This window comes from Neolamprologus multifasciatus, chromosome 4, assembly GCF_963576455.1.
Source record: "Neolamprologus multifasciatus chromosome 4, fNeoMul1.2, whole genome shotgun sequence".
Taxonomy (NCBI): domain Eukaryota; kingdom Metazoa; phylum Chordata; class Actinopteri; order Cichliformes; family Cichlidae; genus Neolamprologus; species Neolamprologus multifasciatus.
Window position 1 is genome coordinate 30,973,487 of NC_140442.1, and position 20,199 is coordinate 30,993,685.

At 40.7% G+C, this 20,199-nt stretch overlaps 2 protein-coding genes and 1 long non-coding RNA gene across 3 annotated transcripts in view; 2 read left to right on the forward strand and 1 right to left on the reverse strand.

The window, feature by feature from the left end:
- mettl22 (methyltransferase 22, Kin17 lysine) overlaps nucleotides 1-13,312 on the reverse strand; it is a 26,908-nt gene extending 13,596 nt beyond the window's left edge. The window contains exons 1-4 of the mRNA XM_085157077.1: nucleotides 13,214-13,312; nucleotides 11,387-11,534; nucleotides 10,072-10,240; nucleotides 2,687-2,811 (exon numbers count right to left, since the gene is read on the reverse strand). Of these exons, the coding sequence (XP_085013203.1) occupies nucleotides 2,687-2,811; nucleotides 10,072-10,240; nucleotides 11,387-11,492 (400 nt within the window). The 5' untranslated portion in view covers nucleotides 11,493-11,534; nucleotides 13,214-13,312. The remainder of the gene's footprint in view (nucleotides 1-2,686; nucleotides 2,812-10,071; nucleotides 10,241-11,386; nucleotides 11,535-13,213) is intronic.
- Nucleotides 1-20,199, forward strand: part of LOC146520819 (uncharacterized) — a 447,384-nt gene that overhangs the window by 328,584 nt on the left and 98,601 nt on the right. The gene's annotated exons all lie outside the window — the stretch shown is intronic.
- LOC146520835 (zinc finger BED domain-containing protein 4-like) lies at nucleotides 18,052-19,477 on the forward strand. The gene is made up of 2 exons (XM_085157526.1): nucleotides 18,052-19,003; nucleotides 19,173-19,477. The coding sequence occupies exons 1-2, from the start codon at nucleotides 18,187-18,189 to the stop codon at nucleotides 19,475-19,477; spliced, it is 1,122 nt and encodes a 373-aa protein (XP_085013652.1). The 5' UTR covers nucleotides 18,052-18,186.

Consider the following 20,199-nt stretch of genomic DNA (forward strand, 5'->3'; position numbering starts at 1 on the left):
CATTCTTTTGCAGATGATATGGTTGTGTTAGCTTCATCAGGTGGTGACCTCCTCCCTGCACTGGAGAAGTGTCCGGCTGAGTGCGAGGCAGCAGGAATGGGAATCAGTACCTCCAAGTCCATAGTTTCTCAGCTGTAACAGGGTGGAGTGCTCACTCTGGGTGAGGAACAAGTTACTGCCCAAGTGGAGTACAAATATCTCAGGGGCAATGTTCCCTCTAATGTTTCATGTGAGCAAACACACAAACTCCCTGAGCTTGGACCACTGTGAGCAACAGCAGACGTGTGCACTGTGCACTACAGTTAAATAAGTAAATAAATGTGTGAGAATGATCAGTAAGTAAAAACTTTAAAGTAATCAGAATATCTTTATTTTCTTTGTAACAAGTACAACAAAGTGCAGTCCCTGCAGGGTCACGAAGACAAGTTTAAATAAAATTACAAAAGAATAAAATAAAAAAAGGAGGTGTGTTAAAGCGTTAAACGTTGTCATTTTTATGCTTACCATCGCTACATTGTTTCAAACTGTAGGATCAAAGACATTCCTTTGTCTATTGTATTGTAACAGTTTGTCAATAAATAGCTGCAAGGAGAGCTGCTCTTTGAAGGACTTGGTCTGGAGACAGGTGAGGAGCATTAAGCTCCACAGCCTGGTCCTGACCGAGCTCTCCTTCGTTAGCGAGTAACAGAGCGGTTGAAGATGTTCTGTCTGGTTTTTGTTCTTCTTGAGGAATAAGTCTCTAAACTTCTGGGCCTGTGGAAGCGCAGACTCAACAAGGTAGATCACAGTCACTCAGTGTAATAAATAAAACCTTATTGCACATATAACACTCTTGCACAGGATGTCATCCATGGCACTGCACTCGTCAGGTTGGAGGTGACCACGAGCCATTCAACACTTTATCAGCATTGTTGTCAATGCGACGGGATGCTATCATTCAGACAGGATACAACTGCTTTCTTTGCTCACAGCACTGCTGATGTTTCCTGTCTCACAGAGGTGCGTTTCGCAGTCTCATCCCCTGCACCTAAAGCTGTATCTCGGGCTGTCAGCAGTGAGCGCAGGTTTCTCGTCGACACATGCAGTGATGGTCTCACAGTGGCATCCTCTGTGATGCAGCAGTGCAGCTGGTTACAGCCTCCAGCAGGCTGCACCTCTCTGGTCCTGTGTCTGGCCAGTCACACCTGGAGTCACCTTTACACCTGCTCTGCCAGACTGTCCCAGAGCATTTATCATCTACTCTGCCTGTGTTGCTGTGACGAGCCCACTGTGACGAGTAGTGATGGGTCGTTCGCGAACGAAATGGCTCTTAGAGCTGGCTCTTTGAAGTGAACGACGCGAGCCGGCTCCTTATTGGGAGCCGTGAGGGGTTTTTTTTCTTTCTCTCACCCTCTCTCGCCCTTTTTTCCGCTAAACTCCGCACGCGCGGCCTGTACTTTCCGCTGGGCAGAGGGGGGAGGGGCATTAGTTACACTCGCAGTAGCACAGGAACAGAGCGAGAGAGAAAGAGAGCGAGGGACAACAACGTCACATTAGAAAGGTATAGTAATCATCCACTATTTTCAGTTGCAGATGATAAAGGATTCAGAAATCATGCAGGCCCATATGACAGAGAATGTGCATCTTCTTTTTGTTTTAATATTTTAATTTATATTTAATTGTGTTGTGGTTTGCAGTGTTTTGTGTTGTTTCACGTTAAATTTGTTTAAAAGGAAAAAGCTGAAAATTTAAATAGTTAAAAATTTAAAATGTAAATAGTTGTTTTTTGTATTATATGATTTATTTATTACATTTTATGTGGAGTGAATAAATAAAGTATATTTATGGTGGCCCTTAGAGACAAAGCACGTACAAACTCCAAAACACGTACAAACTCAGAAGCACGTACAAACTCAGAATCACGTACAGAAGACAACAGAAGTGCTCCAGGATGCTAGGGCGCATTGTTGAGCTTTTGTTACTTAGTGGCTACACAAGCCAGGAAGTATCAACAACTGGATTTGGTGTGTGGTAATAACAGGTAAATGAACTTTTTTTTTTTAATTATTTGAATAAATATGAGTGCTTGTCTATAAATACACAAACAATACACACATGCTTTCAATTGTGTAATTTAAGTGATCTTGGTAGCTCTGTTTTGGAAGTTCAGTAAACGCTAGAAATGTGTTTTGGAGTTTGTACGTGCTTTGTCTCTAGGGGCCATATATAAACATATATAAATAAAACCACTTTTTTTAACATTAGTAATTCCTTTTTTGCATAATTTTATATTATTGTTAATGATTAAATAATTAAAGCAACAAAACAACCTGAAGAGCCGGTTCGGAGCCGAAAGAGCCGGCTCTTTTTAGTGAGCCGAGCCGAAAGAGCCGGATCTCTAAAAAGAGCCGGAAATCCCATCACTAGTGACGAGCCCACTGTGACGCACCAAACCAGTTTTGTTAGCTTTAGACTTTTTCTCTGTTTGCAGTATTTGCTGGTTGAACACTGTCCCTTAACTTCCATTTTGCAGCTTTGGGAACATGTCATGCTCTTTTGTGGACAGCTCTTTTCTTTAAATTACAAATCCTATTACCATACAAAGACAATTTTGGACAAAATTATTTTCGACTATCTGCACTCGTGATAACAATAATAATATTTATGAGTTTTTTTTAAAGAAACAATATAAAATCAAGATTCTTACCGATCCTTATAACATCTTTTAACCAGTGACCCTCTTCTTCTTGTCCCATCGCATCAGTAGACTGTTTGAGAACGACTGGGCGAGTCCAGTCCCGACTGCTGCCCGCTGTAAGGTTTGACCGAGGTCTGAGAAATAACAAAACATCACATTCATCAACAGAAAAAAACAATAACTAAGCTGCATTTTTCATTTTTATGTTGCTAATTCTCCAGAAAAGTTACAGCATTTTACTTACAGATATGTGAACAGCTGCACATTTCCTTTGTCTTAGTGTAGGTCTGCTATCTTTGGAATTTTAATAATTACTGAAGGAATAATCTTCTTTTTTAATCAAAGCCCTTTATTCTTAAATCATCTTAAAGTGGAACAGAAACATTACATGTATGAAGGTTAATTTACACCATGGAGCTCTGCTCTCAAAAACTGACATAAATTAGTTTAAGTTAGCTCACAGAACAGAACCAATAACTAGGGCTGGGTGTCGTCACTGGTTTCTAGAATCGATTCAATTCGATTTGAATCTGGGAAATTTTGCCTCAGACAGTCAGAAATATTATAATTCAGATCAGTACATTTACATATTTTTGTATCTATAAAAAGGAAGCTGACACTTTCCAGACTTTATCAAAGGTGTGAGCGTCACAGCAGAGGCCTTTGTGTCAAAGTAACTGAAGATAAAACAGAAAAACATGAAGGTGATTTTCCTGTTCTGGGATTTTATAAAAATATTCTGCAGTAGATCAAAAACAAAAGAAAAACATTAATCAACACATGAACGTTACCTCTGAAGTTACAGCGGTTTTATTAGAGACGTTTTGCATTTTGTATCATTTTAAAAAGTTTAAATTTGTTCAGAAGCTTGTTGAACAGCAGAAAGTAGGTTTTCTTTTCGGAAGTAAGTAAAAGGAAAAAAAAACATTGGCCGACAGCCTGTAAACTACGGTAGACTTGTGCGTAACAAGCAAGTGAATAATGCAGAAAACAGAGAGAGAGAGAGAGAGAGAGAGAGAGAGAGAGAGAGCTGTGCATGAAGTGTGATTTTATCGTGTTGGAAGCAAAACATGACGATGTTTATGTGAAGCTTAGTTTGGATCTTCTTTTGCTGCTGGTTAAGTTAAGTTAGCTCACAGAACAGAACCAATAACTAGGGCTGGGTGTCGTCACTGATTTCTAGAATCGATTCAATTCGATTTGAATCTGGGAAATTTTGCCTCAGACAGTCAGAAATATTATAATTCAGATCAGTACATTTACATATTTTTGTATCTATAAAAAGAAAGCTGACACTTTCCAGACTTTATCAAAGGTGTGAGCATCACAGCAGAGGCCTTTGTGTCAAAGTAGCTGAAGATAAAACAGAAAAACATGAAGGAGATTTTCCTGTTCTGGGATTTTATAAAAATATTCTGCAGTACATCAAAAACGAAAAAGAAAAACATTAATCAACTTATGAACATTACCTCTGAAGTTACAGCGCTTTTATTAGAGACACAGCGTTTTGCATTTTGTATAATTTTAAAAAGTTTAAATTTGTTCAGTATTGAACAGCAGAAATTAGACTTTCTTTTCGGAAGTTAGTAAAAGAAAAAAAAAAACATCGGCCGACAGCCTGTAAACAACGGTAGACTTGTGCGTAACAAGCAAGCGAATAATGCAGAAAACAGATTTTTAGACGGGAAACTGTTCTTGAAGTTCACAGAGAGAGAGAGAAAGAGAGCTGTGCATGAAGTGTGATTTTTATCCTGGTGGAAGCAAAACAGCAAAAGTCAGAGTGAATTCATGACGATGTTTATGTGAAGCTTAGTTTGGATCTTCTTTTGCTGCTGGTTCGGTCAATATTGTTTGGAGAGAGATCAAACCTGCAGCTTCACAATCAGCACAAAAAGGGCATAAACACAAAGCTCGACCCGCCGACACATCAGAATCAGCGAGCTGTCGGCTTTCAGCCCTGACCGTGTCCGTGCCGTCGGGTGAGAAAGTCGACATCTCACTGATTCTGATCCGCGGGTCGCGCTGTGTGTTTACGTCTTTGTGCAGAATCCGTGTTCCTGCTCTCATTTACTGTTTTAAATGTTTGGTGGTTGTTGAAATTTTGTGAGGTTTAACCTGAGATTCTGGAATTTCGGGCAAAATACATTTATATAAAAAAATCAATTCAGGGTTTTAATGAATCGATATCACGTTATCCAAGCCAGAATCGATTTTACTTGATGAATCGATTATTAAAACCCAGCCCTACCAATAACTCATGGGGTAATAAGGACACTAAAATTAGAGTGCTGGACTCCAACCTGTGAGTCTGGTGACACAGACGGGCTCTCCTCCTGTGCTCATTCATCAGGTACAAACCCAAACATCGCAGGTAACAGCTGGATTTTCCAGTTTCGGTGCAGCTAGCCAAACAACACTGAGCCAATGACCGCTAAAGACACAAACAGTGAAAGTATATCCTTGATTTCTTAACATAAAACTCATTAAACTTATTATTAGTTTTAGTGTCCTTAGGCTCCCGATTATTGGTTCTACTGGTGAGCTGACATAAACTAATGTAAGTCTACTGACTACAACAAACCAGATGACGACACATCACTGACACAAGACAGAGCTGTGTGGTGTTTGTCTCTCACCTCATCTAACCTCTGTGTAGTGTTGATATTTGTAACTTTCTTCTACAAACACAGAGTGTATGAAGACGAGAAAACAACTGACTGCAAGCTTTGCTCAAAGGTACAACATGCCGGTGCCTGATGATGGTGGGAATCTCACTCCCAACCACATTTCACTCCCAGAGACACGACTGTACTCACACAGTGGTTAAAACCTTTGATATTAAAAGGTTTTAACCTTCTTTCAATGTTTCTCAGACAGTCGGTTTGGTTTCGATGCCAGATGACCCAGGAAAACAGCGACAACCAAACTCCCCCGGCCGCCATAATACACTTCCAGAGCAACTTCATTGACATCAAGAGTCAACAGCAGGTGGCCCGATAGCAGCACTGCCCTCGACCTTAAAGGAGCAGCAGCACATACAAACTCTACTATGGACAGAGAGCTTGAGTTTGAGATGTGCAACACGTGGAGTTAAAATGAACCAATGCAGGATGTGGGAGTGGCGACAGCAGCAGAAGAGAACCTGGAGGACCAATGAAGGCTATCTTTAGTGAACTCTGGGGGAAGGACTGTCCTGAAAAGCAGGAGACTGAGGCCAACTGACTTGGAGGCTGAGAAAGAGAATGGTCCTCGGCATAGCAACAAAAGGAAGATGATGACACACACACACACAATGCACTAACCTGCCTACTAACAGACACACACACATGCAGTGAAGACTAGCTGATGGTCATGAACATGGCCATGTCTCTCATCACTGTTAAAAATGAAAAACTTGACTTTAAAACTGATTTCAGACCATGTGAGCATCAGTAAGCCTTTAAAGCAAGAAGCAGTGAATGCAGCTACGCATGCCACCTGAAGTTCCCAAGTGGCCCCCACGCCATATTGGCACAGGTTTCACCAGAAAGCAACTTTTTTTTTATTTATCGGGCTATTTTCAGGATAAAGTGTAATTTAGGTTTGGTTTGCTTTGTTTTTCCAAGATCGCATCAGATGTAAGTCCTTCTCTCTGAGATGCAGCGATCCGATTCATTCCAAAGTGACAAAGAAATGTTTTGCGTATGACGTCATATTGCTGCCAGTAGATACCCAAGTGTGCTGGGAGAGGCTCCAGTGTCAGCGGTGACACATGGGAGGGAACCGACTGAACATGACAGACAACAGTGGACAAAAAGGGCCAACAGGAGCCAACAGGCCTTCCTGCAAACAGTAGCAGCAGCTGGGAAGAAATTCTCACTTAACATGAGCTTGTAGGCCATCGAGACTTAACCTTGTGGTTGCCACATTCTGTGTCACTGATCCTTCACAAAGAACCCAATCCCATCCTTAATCCACAGGGTTTAATATGTTGTCAGACCAACCTTTGCAGCTTTACTTTTATTCTGGTAAGCTTCCTTACAAAGCACTGATGTTGGGTAAGCAGGCCTGCCTCACAGTCTCCACTCTAATTCATCCCAAAGGTGTTGCATCAGGTTCAGGTCAGGTCAGTGCAGACCAGTCAAGTTCTTCCACACCAAACTCACTCATCCATATCTTTATGGACTTTATGATGTAATGTAATGATGTAATCTATCTCTGCTTTTAAGATTAGGCTTCAAACTTTCCTTCTTGCTAAAGCATATAGTTAGGGCTGGACCAGGTGACCCTGAATCCTCCCTTAGTTATGCTGCAATAGATGTAGGCTGCCGGGGGATTCCCATGATGCATTGAGTTTTTCCTTTCCAGTCACCTTTCTCACTCACTATGTGTTAACAGACCTCTCTGTATTGAATCATATCTGTTATTAACCTCTGTCTCTCTTCCACAGCATGTCTTTATCCTGTCTTCCTTCTCTCACCCCAACCAATCACAGCAGATGGCCCCGCCCCTCCCTGAGCCTGGTTCTGCCGGAGGTTTCTTCCTGTTAAAAGGGAGTTTTTCCTTCCCACTGTCGCCAAAGTGCTGCTCATAGGGGGTCATATGATTGTTGGGTTTTTCTCTGTATCTATGAAGCGCCTTGAGGCGACTTTTGTTGTGATTTGGCGCTGTATAAATAAAATTGAATTGAATTGAATTAATGCTTAGATGCAGCTGCTCAGCCATGGAAACCCACTCCACACATCTTTCTTGAGCTAATCTAAACGCCACATGAAGTTTGGATGTCTGAAGCGATAAATTCTGCAGAAAGTTGGCAAACCAAGAGCAAAATATGGCCAAGCACCCACTGCCCTGCTCTCTGATTACGAAGCCTACCACTTCATGGTTGAGATGCAGTTGTTCCGGATCGCTTCCACTTTGTTGTAATACCACTAACAGCTAACTGTAGAACATTTAGTAGCAAGGAAATGTCCTGACTGGACTTGTTGCACAGGTAGCGTCTTATTATGGTAGCACACTGGAATTCACTGAGCTCCTGTGAGTGATCTATTCTTTCACGAATGTTTGTAGAAGCAGGCGCTTGATTTAATACACCTGTCACCATGGAAGCAACTGAAACACCTGGATTCACCACACCTCTCAGTGTGTACTTTTGTGTGTTGTATGTAAAAAACTACACCATTAGAAGTACATGGTGTGATTGGACCCTTCTTTCTTAACAAACTTTGATAGACTGGGGGGGAAATGAGATCCCAGAAATGTCTTTATTAAAAACACCAAGTTCTACCAAACACAGCAGACTTCCACAAACAAACACTGGTATGATGGAATAATAAGGACATCATGTTCAAGAGTCGGTCCTTGTAATGCAAAGTGTGGTTTGAGAGAATATATGGTTTAATAGATGCTAGTGATTATTAGATTATGAACAACTCTCCTAAACACACTTTTAATCCTTCAAAATCATATTTCACTGACGCACTACACAAATAATTTGCATTTCTAACAAAAATATAACGGCAAATCAACATCTAGGCTAGGGCTGCTCAATTAATCGAATTTTAATCTCGATTACGATCTGGGCTTTCAACGATCATTAACAATGACTGAGCCGATTATTAGCTCCTCCCTCGTTACTCTCGCGCTGCTCCGTGTGGTGAATCGAGCGCACCTCTCTGCGTTTCGAACACGCGTCACAACAATTAAGAGCAGCGGTCTCCAACCTTTTTTGCTCCATGGACCGGTTTATGCCGACAATATTTTCATGGACCGGCCTTTAAGGTGTCGCGGATAAATACAACAAAATAAAACTAGTACCGGTACCGAAAAAAAGAAGATTTACTCATAACACACGTGAAAAGACCCAGGAAAACCGAGTTAACGATAAAAACGATAACAAAATAACGCTGAAAACCGATAAAAACCCTGAAAACTAAACATTTCACACCTGAGCCTCAACTCTCGCGGCCCGGTACCACACGACTCACAGACTGGTACCGGTCCGAGGCCCGGGGATTGGGGACCGCTGATTAAGAGGAGCCGAGGGAAGCTCGGGAAGCTCAGCAGAAGTTATTTGGAGAGGAGAGTGATGCTGTTGGTTGAAAAGAGGTAAAAAAACCTGAGTGGTGTGGAAACATTATGGGTTCAGAGTCAGACGTGGATCAAGTAGACACAGTGTGTAAACTTTGCTACAGTGTCGTAGCTGCACCACAGAGCAACATTGCAAACTTCACTAAACATAGATGTTTACATTTTTCATTTATTTTTATATTGCAAACATTTGCACTGTTATCAGTATTTGCACTATTTTATATTATTTTTGACAATCTTTAAAGTCATTATTCAACACATTGTTATTGTTAAATAAATATCGTCAAATAATCGAGATCTCAGTGAAAATAATCGTGATGATCATTTTTGCCATAATCGAGCAGCCCTAGTCTTGGCCTACAGTGTCGATCCAAAGCATGTCAAGAAATCTAAGAATCTTTTTTTTAAACAAACTGTTTCACCAACAAACTATTTCGTGAAAGGTAAAACAGGAATATCATCTTACACCAAATCTATAAAAATTGAGCTGACACGGTTTGAACAATATATCTGAAATGTCCTTCTGAAGCAAAAACAAAGACAAACAGCTCATTCTGTGCATTTCAACTGGAACTGCAGACCATATACTCTCCCTTTGTTATGTAATACAGACATTCTGGTTTGATGATGATGATGATGATCAGTGGGAGAAAAGTTTCAGCACTTATCCAGGTGACTTGTTCAGTCTGTATGCTGAACTGTAAGGACTACAGAGCAATTAAAAAGGAGGGGCGGGTTAGCGCGCAGCGCAGCCAGCGAAGCCACGTGATTGGCCCTACACGCTACAACCTACGCAAACCACATTAAACTCAAACCCCGACCCACTCACACTTTACATGTTGAGTGATGTGTTGTATGAGACAGTGGGGAGAGGGAGGGCCGGGGGGTTGAAGACTATCCCTGGAAGGAGAAAGCCAGCAAACAACTGGCTCAGCAGTCACCCCCACTCCACATAACCCAACGAAGTGAATTCAGGGCCCACAGTGACAACGCCACGGAGCACCGCCGAGTCCAACGCAGCATTCATGCAAGTTGAGCAGTAATATGCAGATGGGTCGGAGTTTGAGTTTAATGTTTGATTATTTAATGTTTTGTGTTCTTCTTCCACACAACTTATGAATCTGTCACACCGATTTCTAAGGTAAAGATGAAGCAGCTCTACTACCTTTGTAACGTTTTCTGCACTCTACACAATGATAATGAACACATTAATAAAACAATCTGAAGATGTTGAAATAGTATATGGATGGTCTTAACCTGTATGACACCCTTCCCAAGCAAACCAGCAGCTTTTAATAGTTGACTGAGGAAATGTTTTTGCATACCGATGTATTATGTCAAGATCTCCATCGAAGTCCAAGAGCGACTCTACTTTTCTGTCCTCTCCATCAGCTTCTTCAGGGGCTTGTTTGACTGTTTGGCTGGTTTCATGTTTTAAGTCACTCCCCGGCTCGTCACACCTTTCTGCCAGGATCACGAACCTGGACATGAAGACTGAAAAGTACACATGACAAAGTATACATACTGAAAAAACACATATTCAGTAGGGGTGGGGGAAAAAATGGATACTGTGTAGCATGGTGATATTTTGTTTGCTAATAATGTATGGATACAGGGACAGCAGAAATCGATACTTTGTTACAAAAAGGTTTTTGTGCTCTGACTTCAGAGCATGTTGATCCTTTTTCTGAATCCTGACATTCCTTCACTGTCCAAATGTGTTTAATAAACATGACAGTTTACTTATTTTAATTTAAGACATGTTTTATTTTAATTAAGTTTAAAACTTTTTTATTTAATGTAAAATTATATTTTGTTTTAATTTACTTTCAAATTCTTCAGTTGCTGAAGGGGCTGCATAGTTTTCATAAACTGCATAGTTCAGAATAGCTATAATTGTACCAGATGGTTGATTCAGTTAAGTTGGACTAGACTGTAATACAAACCGTTCAGTTTGTCAACAATCAAACTGAAATGAGAGAAAGACTGAGTGTGAGACTTTGATATTAGAGAAAATGAATATTGATAAAGTTTACCTTTATGTACAGAATCTGAATATCACAAAATATCTTAAAAAATTGCAATAATATCGTATCGTGCGTTAAGTATTGTGATAATATCGTATTGTGATAATATCGTATCGTGGGATGTATGGTGATTCCCACCTCTAGTATTCAGTACAAGTTTAACAATCAGATGATTTGCATTTTGACATGTTTTGAATTTTAATTTTCAAATGACAATTTTGACATTTTATTTCGCTTCTTCATCTTAGCAGCTTCGATCAATTACCAAGTACAAAAATGTCACAAACAAGTGAGTAATGCATGTACATACTATAATTATATTAAACACACTGATTTGGTCATTGTCATGTTGTGAACAACAGATTCTGTACACAGCAGCAAAAATAAAGAACAGTGAACACTGAAGACTGGCAGTTTGACTAAAATCACTCCAAACACTTTCATAATAGTGTCATGTTTTCTTTTTGTGATTGTTTTTTACTAATTACTAAAAATCAGAATGAGCTGAAACTTCTGGGAGAACAAAAACAGTTTAAGAGGAAACATATTCTTAGTCACAACAACCTACAGCTTCAGTATTATGACGCTGTGGCAGTGACATCATTATACACACCAGGTTGACCAACGTTGTTGAGGTGTGTCATAAGGTGGCGTCCACCGGGGCGGAGCATGTGAACATCTGACAGCACAGTCTCATGATGGAAACGGATTTCCTCCATGGATGATCTAATGCTGGAGCTGAAGATCAGTCACCTGCTCACCTGAAAGAAGCACGAGTTTAGAGACAAAGCAGGGTTAACAGGCTCTGGTTAACTCTGACAGGGAAACTGAGCTCAGCCCCACAGCAGCCATTCAAACCTAATCAAATGTAGCTGGCATGCTCACGGCAGTAGTGATGTGTCGTTCGCGAACGAAACGGCTCTTAGAGCCGACTCTTTGAAGTGAACGACGCGAGTCGGCTCCTTATTGGGAGCAGTGAGGTTTTGTTTTTTTTTCTCTCACCCTCTCTCGCCCTTTTTTCCGCTAAACTCCGCATGCGCGGCCTGTACTTTGCGCTGGGCAGAGGGGGGAGGGGCGTTAGTTACACTCGCAGTAGCACAGGAACAGAGCCAGAGAGAAAGAGAGCGAGGGACAACAACGTCACATTAGAAAGGTATAGTAATCATCCACTATTTTCAGTTGCAGATGATAAAGGATTCAGAAAGTTTATTCATGCAGGCCCATATGACAGAGAATGTGCATCTTCTTTTTGTTTTCATATTATAATTTATATTTAATTGTGTTGTGGTTTGCAGTGTTTTGTTTTGTGTTTCACGTTAAATTTATTTAAAAGGAAAAAGCTGAAAATTTTAATAGTTAAAAGTTTAAAATGTAAATAATTGTTTTTTGTATTATATGATTTATTTATTACATTTTATGTGGAGTGAATAAATAAAGTATATTTATGGTGGCCCTTAGAGACAAAGCATGTACAAACTCCAAAACACGTAAAAACTCCAAAACACGTAAAAACTCCAAAACACGTAAAAACTCAGAAGCACATGCAAACTCAGAATCACGTACAAAAGACAACAGAAGTGCTCCAGGATGCTAGGGCACCGTGTTGAGCTTTTGTTACCTAGTGGCTACACAAGCCAGGAAGTATCAACAACCGGATTTGGTGTGTGGTAGTAACAGGTAAATGAACTTTTTTTAAATTATTTGAATAAATATGAGTGCTTGTCTATAAATACACAAACAATACACACATGCTTTCAATTGTGTAAAATTTAAGTGATCTGGGTAGCTCTGTTTTGGAAGTTCAGTAAACGCTAGAAATGTGTTTTGGAGTTTGTATATGCTTTAGAGTTTGTACGTGCTTTGTCTCTAGGGGCCATATATAAACATATATAAATAAAACCACTTTTTTTACATTAGTAATTCCTTTTCTGCATAATTTTATATTATTGTTAAAGATAAATTAATTAAAGCAACAAAACAACCTGAAGAGCCGGTTCTTTTTAGTGAGCCGAGCCGAAAGAGCCAGTTCTCTAAAAAGAGCCGGAAATCCCATCACTACACGGCAGCCGAGCGTGGACACTACTGACAGGCAGTTTCTCACAGAGTGAACAGAACCAGAGAGACTGAGGTTCAAACGTAATGCTTTGCATTGACAGTATTAACGCTTATACGTCATCCAGCAGCGGCACATGGCTGCTGAGGTGGAGGGGACCAGGCCACGCTGCCCACGGTCACACTGGGAAAGATGGAGATCACGTAAAGAAACGTGATGAAGAGGCCTGCCGATGACTACAGACGGGCACAACGTTAGGACGTCACGTACAGCAGCTGTTGAGAGGCTCAGCCCGAGAACTGGATCACTGCTGTCTGCACACGGCACATCTAAAATACATTTACTTTATTTATTTTTAAAAAATGGGGAGGGGGGGCGTTAACTCACCAGCAGCGACGCTGTGCTAAACGGCCACGACAGTTGACCCGGATGGAAACCCTCCCCCCGCGCCTGTAGCGCCCTCTGCTGTTTGTGCGTGTAAAATAATTGTTGCAAGTACAAATGTTGCATTTTGAGCAAACAAAACTCATCACTGCGTCCAAGAAATGCCTTTCAGTGTTTGCTATGATTCACACACACACACACACACACAGATACACACACAGACACACACACACACACACAGCCCGTCACTCAGTCGTTGGCGTTTGTTCTTGCTCAGATCTCTGCAGCTCTCAGTGTGTCGCTCCCTCTCTTTAAACACAGGCACAATAATAACAAGCTGGCTTTAAATTATTACAACCAACTGCTGGAGCAACCTCAGGGACATATACAGAACAAAAAAGAAACAAAAATCTAAAAGACGACTCTTTACTCAGTGGAAGAGCTGGCACAGTAGCTATATATATATATATATATATATATATATATATATATATATAAGTGTTTTTGTGCGAGTGTGTCAGAGACAGAGCAAGCGTGTCTATGTGACCAAATTATTTATTAAGCTTTAATTTATTCAGGAAAATATCACAATAATGACATCTGGCACAAGTACAAAAACCTCATAACTGCAGTGAGGTTGGACTCACACTTTACTGCAAACGTTTCAATTCATGTCATCACCGAGGAATAAGTTCAGGAATCCAGTGGAAACAAAATGAAGCATACACATGGACGGGAAGGTTACACATAGAGGTCACACTAACTACCAAATGATCGACTGTTAGATTGCATGAATGAAGTAATTTGTCTTCTAGCAGTTTTCCTGTTTACGGGCTTTTATATGTTGTGTCTAACTTGTCTTCAGAAGAATTCAGTCGTAGCTTAAAGATAATTCAAAGACAGCATATTTCTAATGTTTTTCTTAGCTTTTCATTAAAAGGAGCAACTTTTTGTACCCCAAAGCAAATACAGCTTCTTGTTTTTACATCAAGTGCCAGGTGAGATTCAAGGATCAGAGCTTTGGGGGTGCTGAGCACCCAGAGAGCTGCTCAGCCAGGCAAGATCAACTTTACTTGTCACGATGAGACGTCTTCCCTGTCTCTGTCAGTCCCTGCATCCTTAAATGTCTCCAGTTGTCCCGAGTTCCCTCTGACTGTCTCCTTGGTGCATTTAAACCCCTGTTCCTCCCTGTCCTCGTCGTCTGTTGTCTTCGTCTCCGTTATCAGTCATCATAATTTTACCATCTCTGTGCAACTCTGCAAATTTCTTTATTAAATCATAAGTTTCTTAAATTCATCAAGTCTCTCTGTGCCTGGGTCCTCGTCACAAAACATGACATCACTGTTTTGTACATTTTAACACAATTTAATCCCACATTTGTGAAAGAAAAGCAAAACACTGTAACAGTCTGTAACAAAACCATCAAATCAGATAAAGGTTATTTAAATGCTGCAAAGGAAGAATGGATTGGAATTTAAAAACAAAAAAACAAAAACACATCCTAACCTCAATTACTTTGCTGGGGGAAAATGATGAATGATGCTCATAGTGAGTAAGAAGTAAACTGAGTGCATTTTTTGGACAGAGATTCACTTTTAATGTGTATGTGTAATACAATACAGATACATAAAAATACACTCCAAAAATAGTCCTTGACATGTACAAATGTACAAAATATTGATAGAAAAATTATAAAAACTGGAGGCAACTTTGTCTATGGTACAATGTATGAAAAGCTCTTTACTGCAGATACTACTATGGCTCTGCAGATCTTTTATTTTATTTTAACCTGTGTCGCCTCACCTTGAGTTTCGCAAATCTGTCTATCACTTTTTGGTGATCAACTCTCTCAAGCAGTTTAACAGTTTGTTTTGCCTGTCACTGCTCCCTGTCTGTTTTCTTATCTGGTTCTCCCTGACCTTGTACTTTCTCCCTTTTGGGACTAGAGTTGGATGTCTTGAGACCGGTCTCGAGACCACGTAAAAGTGGTCTTGAGACCGGTCTCGAGACCACTTTTACGTGACACACAGCGTAACGTTCGATAATGTGTCATGCGCAAAACCATCAGCTCTAAGAGCCGTGCTTAGAGAGTGCTTTGTAGTGAATCAGAATAGTCGACTCCCATTGAGCGAGAGCCGGCTCCTCACTTAATTTCCTTTTGCTGCTCAGCTGTCACACAGCGACACACAGTGGCTCAGCCATGCTCAAATCCCTCCACATTGTGGCATTTTATTATTTCGCCTTTCGCGCCCTTCAAACACAACTAAATGCAACCCGTTAGGTTGAGCAGTATGCCCGGTCAGTAAGTTACAGAAATGTCAGCGACTTCGTCTGTCATAAAGTTTGCGTTCATAGAACACAAAGAGTTTTCGGTAAATGCAAAAAAAGAAGCATTCGGCAAAGTGCAGGTTTTGCTAAGTCTCCTTGACCGAGACAGCCGGGACTACCTCAACCTTCACCAGACACCTGGAGCGCAAACACCCTCAAAGATAAGCTAGCCAGTAGCCATCTATCCATCTTCAAACTCTTCTAACTACCTTTCCAACCTCAGATGACCAGGTCATGTTTATGTAATATTGGATGTCTGTTAACTTTTTAAGATTCAATGATAAAAAGACAGAGGTGATGGTTTTTGGTAGCCCCACTGAGACCCCCAGTGTGTATGTAGATTCCCTGGCACAGTATGTTAAGCCAACTGTCACAAACCTGAGGGTCAAAGTGTGATCTGAAGCTTGATAATCAGATAAAAGCAGTGGTAAAATCTAGCTCCTTTCACCTCAGGCAGCTGCAAAAATAAAGCCAATTCTTTCACAGCAGCACTTTGAGACAGTGATCCACGCCTTTGTTAGCACTCGGCTGGATTACTGTAATGCACTTTATATATTAGTCGTCTACAGAGGAGGCAAAATGCCGCAGCTCGTCTTTTAACTGGCACTCCAAAGTTTGAGCACATTTCCCCTGTTTTAGCTTCACTTCACTGGCTGCACATTTCTTTTAGGATTCATTTTAAAATTCTTTTATTTGCTTTTAAAGCTCTCCATGGCCTCGCCCCATCTTATCTCTCTGAGCTGCTACAGCCTCATACACCCACCCGCTCTCTCAGGTCAGCTGATCAGCTGCTCCTGAAGATACCCAGGACTGGGCGTAAACTTAGAGGAGATCGTGCTTTTGCTGTAGCAGCTCTAAAACTGTGGAACGAGCTTCCTTTAGAGATCAGACAGGCCAGTTCTTTATCTGTTTTTAAGTCACTCTTGAAAACCCACCCTGGCCTTTGACACCACGTGAGATGTTGGTTTTTATTTTTATTTTTATTTTTTATTTTAGTTGTTTTTAGGTGATTCGATGCTGTTTTAATTTTATGTTTTATGTGTTTTATTTATTTATTTTGCTGTTTTCTGTTATTCTATTGTTTTACCTTATTTTCTGTACAGCACTTTGTTCCTGTGCCGGGTGTTTTAAAGTGCTTTATAAATAAGATTGATTGTTATTTATAATGTGTTCTTCAAACGTTATAAATTATGTAGGGACAGTTTTTTTGCAACCGTCCCTGCAGACTTAACTTGTGAAGATTGTAACTAACGTTACGTTACATGCTATGTACAGGTAGCTAGCGCTAGCAGTGGCTATCAGCTACTTAAACAGTTTTCACTAACTTTAGGTATTTTGGTGAATTCATTGAGCAGAAATATATCAAAACCATTTCAATGAGCACTTTAAGGGCTGGTATGGTGTGGTTTGTTGTCGACTTTAATGGGCATATTTGTGTGGTTGCTGACTCGTAAGTAAGGACGGGCGTTTCAAGAGTGTCCCTATAACATTGCTCGGCTAACAGCGGCGTTCTCGACAGTGAAGCCCAGATCAGAGCGGTCTATGGCTCTGGTCCAGATAGCACGAATCGCAAAACTGGGTCCTAAAGTTCCTTAAATCGAACTTAAGGACCTTTGACTATGACTTTCTTAGGTGTTTTCTACTATGTTGCCCTACTAAACCAGTCCAGTGTGTAGGGGCTATTTTAGCAATATTAGACAGTTATTTTGTATTAGTGTAACTTCAGACTTTATTGAGTAGTTCATTTCTTGTCAATACAGCTGTGTCTGATAGCTGACTGGCATGAGGAGGTTTAATGCAACATGCAAAGTTAATGCACAGACATTTTGTCTTTTGTAGATTCCATTCAACTGTTTTTCTGTTCTTGTTATTTAAGGTCTTGCAACCCTGAACACTCCAGTATTTTCATTATTACTAGTTGTGCCTAATGATCTATATGTGTCACACTGGATTGGATTAGGTTATTTTGTATGGCCTGCCCTCATTGATAGGTTTAAAACTACTGTGCTTGTAAGATACAGTAGTTTTTGTGGTTGAATAGAAACAGATGTTTTACAGATTCCTATTTCCCTGTTTTGTAGGAACTTCGAGTACAAAGCAGGATCTGTAACATCAGTGATAGCGGTCAATCCCACACAGCCTCAATTATCATTGTTTGCTCCAAGCATCCACTTATTTCCCCCAAATTCACCCAGGCAACAGGCCATCACCCAGTCCATCCTCCAGGACCTTATAGTTGGATGCTCTCTCCCCCTGTCTATCGTTGAGAATCCACATTTTAGACACTTCCTGAATGTCTTGTATAGCAAATACACTCCTGTGTCTAGAACCACCTTGACAGAGAAGCTGATACCTCACCTTGTTACTAAAGTGAAGGGTGACATAATCAAAGCCCTGGAAGTCCAGCCAAATGTAGCAATAACAACAGACCTCTGGTCTGACCGGAGACTTCATACTTTCCTGGGAGTTACTGCTCATGTTGCCTGCAAGAACAAGGACTCTTACAGTTTACAATCATTTTTGCTTGACTGTAGGCATTTCACAGGGAAGCACTGCGGGAACGAATCGCCTCAGCGTTTGACAGAATAGTTGAGGAGTATGGCATTGGCCATAAAATAAGCTACATTCTGACGGATAATGCATCCAATATGAAGCGGGCCTTTAAAGTCAGGATGCCAGAAGTAGAGCACCCTGAAGGTGACAGCAGTGATGACCTCGATGATGAAACAATGTGGGAGGATGCAGAAGGTTCTGATCCATGGTCAACGGGTGAACGTCTTTCTTGCTTCGCCCACTCGCTGCAACTTGTAATCAGTGATGGGATGAAAGAGGTAAAGGCAATAGCTAGAGCCATTGCCAAAGCCAGCAAGTTTACAAACCTGCTGCACAGCAGTAGTAACCACAAAGACTTGTTTGAGGCACACTTTGGCTTCAATAAGTCCATCCCAGTAGCAAACAACACCCGCTGGAATAGCACCTACAGACAGTTAAAGGCTCTGATCACACTTGACCACGGGGCCATCACTGAAATGTGCAGCAATACAGAGAATTTAGTGTTTTCAACCCGAGAGTGGGCTCAGCTGAAAGACCTTTGTGCTTTGCTTGAGCCTTTTTCTGATGCAACAGACCTTACAGAAGGTGATCATCAGGTGACTATTAGCATGGTGGTGCCCACTGTTCTGGACTTGAAGAATCATCTTATAAAGATGGAAGTACAAATGCCCCAGGTCGTAACTATAGTCAGGGCACTGAAAAGATCCTTAGAGAAACGGTTCTCTGGAATTTTCAGGCAGATTTGCATGGACGAAAAGGATCCAGAAGAGCCGTTTAGCCATCGGATCTACTTCCTTGCCACCGTGCTCGACCCCCAGTTTGGACTGACCTGGGTAGATTTAGATGTCCAAAATGGTGAAACCGGACCAGCACTGAAGAGGTTCAGAGATGACCTTAAAAAGTCATTAATAGGTGACTGTATAATAATAATAATTTATTGTTATTGTTGTTTTTGTTGTTCCACTTATTATCACTGTCTTTGGTTTTATAGCATCATTAGAAGCATCCTGTCTAATCCTGTCTGTGTGTGTGTGTGTGTGTGTGTGTGTGTGTGTGTGTGTGTGTGTGCACCCTTTTCCAGACCTTTTGATCACAGAGGTAGACAGAGACGGACCTGCAGCACCAACAGAAGAAGACACAGAATTATCAGATAGTGACTCAGCGCCACCCCCAAAACAACGTCTTCTTTCACGTTACAAAGCATTTAGGTTGCAACGCAGCACAAGCCAGGACTCGAGCACTGATGCACAAATAAGCAAGTACCTAGACAGCATAAATGACTCTGACTGTGATGCACTCACCTTTTGGTCAAAAAACAAAGAGCGTTTCCCCAGTCTACACAGTGTTGAAGGTCCTCTCTGTCCCTGCCTCTTCTGCCTCAGTTGAGAAGGTTTTTAGTAGAGGAGGCATTCTAATGAGACCCCACCGCGCACGGCTAGGCTATAAGATGTTGCAATCTTTAGTTTTCTTGAAGTGCAATCAATCACTGTTTTAAAATGTGAACTGTTTTCTCTCCCTCCTCTCTGAAAATATGCTGTTTGTTCATTATATATTTGTTCATAAGATATTTGTTATTTGTTCATAATGTCTGTGTTCTATTGTTCCTGCCCTACTGAACAACAGGCTTGATTTCATTGGCAGTGTGTTGTAATCTCATGCCACTGAAGACATCAAGATGCCAGAATCTTTTAAGCACTTGTTCTTATTCTTATTAATGCACAATTTGTATTGGTATGTAATATTTGTAGTTTGCATCTGATTCATGTGAGGTGTGCACATGTCTTTATATTGTTTGATTACAGAATTTTACTTAAAATGGTGTTGTTTGACTAAATAAATGTGACCATTGACTTTTAAATAACATCTGCATATCACTTTGTGTTGACAAGCCTTATCCATTTTAGGGAAGTTGATATCATACAGTGTAATTTGGCTAGTACTACTGCAATAGGACATGATGCAATTTCAAGTTTATAATCTTCAGTTTGATGTTACAATTTTATCTATATATAAAGTATAACTGAAACCCGTTACATATTTCCCATTCTTTAGACAGTTGCTGGAGGTGATCGCTGTTTTGTCAGATGACTTTGGGGCCAGTCAGTACC

Coding starts and splice junctions, on each gene's coding strand:
- LOC146520835 (XM_085157526.1), top strand. CDS start 18,187: ATGAAGCGGGCCTTTAAAGTCAGGATGCCAGAAGTAGAGCACCCTGAA. Junction 19,004..19,172: donor CCTTAAAAAGTCATTAATAG/GTGACTGTATAA, acceptor ACCCTTTTCCAG/ACCTTTTGATCACAGAGGTA.